Source organism: Gaeumannomyces tritici, assembly GCF_000145635.1.
Source record: "Gaeumannomyces tritici R3-111a-1 unplaced genomic scaffold supercont2.242, whole genome shotgun sequence".
In the NCBI taxonomy this organism is placed as follows: Eukaryota; Fungi; Ascomycota; class Sordariomycetes; order Magnaporthales; family Magnaporthaceae; genus Gaeumannomyces; species Gaeumannomyces tritici.
In genome coordinates, this window is record NW_008804786.1 from 763 (window position 1) to 2,436 (window position 1,674).

Sequence of the window (1,674 nt, forward strand, 5' to 3'; positions counted from 1 at the left end):
CATGCTTGCAGTAATGATACTCGTCCGCGTCCGACTGCCCTATGGAACAAAGGCGAGGATGTAGCACCGAAAATCTCGTCTTCATTGCTGCGTATAAAAGGCCAGGGCACCGGAGTATCTGGAAAGAACAAGGCCTTCGAGATCCCACCCGCTCCGACCTTTCGATTCCTTCCTGCCGGGCGCAGTCACCATTTTCTCACCTTTCCACGGCCAGTCCGTTTCCATTCTGTCTGCTCTTGATCATTTCTTCGTCCCCTACTCTTGAGAGCAAAGCTTTCCCATCACAAGCTCACATCCCTTTTCCGTCTAGCTCAAGAAGCAAACGAAAATGCGTCTCTTCCCTCACATCCTGTTGCTGGCCGCTCAGCTCGCCGTCACCTTTGCCCTCCCCGCCCCGGCCTCAGATCTTGCCGATTATCACTCTGTGGTCCGGAGAAGCGTTGGCAACGCCGCTGCCGAAGCTGCCAAGACACCCGCCCAGGGTGTTGGGAAGGAAGCTGGCAAGGAGGCCGGCAAGGAGGGTGGGAAGGGAAAGGAAGAGAAAAAGGAGAACGAGATCGAGATGAAGGGACAGTTCGGGGCCGCCCTCGCTCTGGGCGGCGGCAACATCAAGACCGACGTGGTGTTCCCTGCGGGGGTGAGTTTGCTCATCCAAACGGGAGATGGAAGTGCAAGTGTCAACCCACGAGAAACCCTGCTGACTGGTTCTCTTCGCCGCCTTGCAGAAAAACGGCGTCTTTGAGGTTGAGTTCAAAAACGCCCAGGGCCGCACGCTCACTGTGACCGAGAACAAGACGCCCGCGAAGGCCCCCTCCGGCTTTGTCGCCCTCGAGCCCGTGTCGTACAAGGTCCAGCTGGCCGAGGGCGCCAGCAACCTTACGCTGCAGCAGATTGACTACATCCGGAACGCGAATAGTTCGTACTCATCTCCCCCCTTAGCTGGCCGCGTTCCTAGAAGCTAACACCTTACCGCGAACCAGGCGCAGTGGACATCCGCACCGGAAAGATCGGCCGCCTATGCACCGAGGTGAACGCCTTCGTCATCGACGACACCGTTGGCGAGCTCGAGTTTGAAGAGGAAGAGAACGAGCTTAAGCTGGTGGTCAAGAACATGAATGCCGAATGGGGTATCTTTTTGCCCCAGGCTGCCGGTGCCGGGCCTGGTGCCGGAGCCGGAGCCGGAGCCGGAGCCGGAGCCGGAGCTGGAGCTGGAGCTGGGCAGGCCATGCTTGATCTCATCTTGAAGCTGCTCGATGGCCTGGTCAAGCCTAACTAAGCATTAGCTACGCGCACCAGCCGCGTCGATGCATCCGTTGACTATGTTCCGTTCCAGGTACCTAGCACGTAGTAGATAGCCGGTATGTACCATAAGTCTCGGGGATAGGTCCTTTCATCTGGACTCGCTCTTTTTGCAATGCAAATTGTGCTTGGCAACGCAAGTGGCCGAAACTGAAGGGAAAAACATAATTCGATAGTGGAAGGCATTGAGTTTGAGATTCCATCAACCCCTTGGTCGGTTTTAGTCGATGCCTAAAGAAAGTTGCGACCCACTCACCAACCGAAAGAAAAAATCCGAACCGCAAAATGCTTTTCCCCACCCAAACTCTATAGCAAAAAAGATCAAAACAAACTCAATCAATTTAATTGCAACATATCAAAGCACCATAATACGCC

General features: G+C 55.2%; 1 protein-coding gene across 1 annotated transcript; it reads left to right on the forward strand.

Annotated features, from left to right (window-relative positions):
* Positions 1–328: 328 nt before the first annotated feature.
* Positions 329–1,379, forward strand: GGTG_14314 (hypothetical protein; the record flags this gene model as incomplete). Its single annotated transcript, XM_009232241.1, has 3 exons — positions 329–637; positions 726–915; positions 981–1,379. The coding sequence occupies 3 exons, from the start codon at positions 329–331 to the stop codon at positions 1,274–1,276; spliced, it is 795 nt and encodes a 264-aa protein (XP_009230505.1). The 3' UTR covers positions 1,277–1,379.
* Between the last annotated feature and the right edge of the window lie 295 nt (positions 1,380–1,674).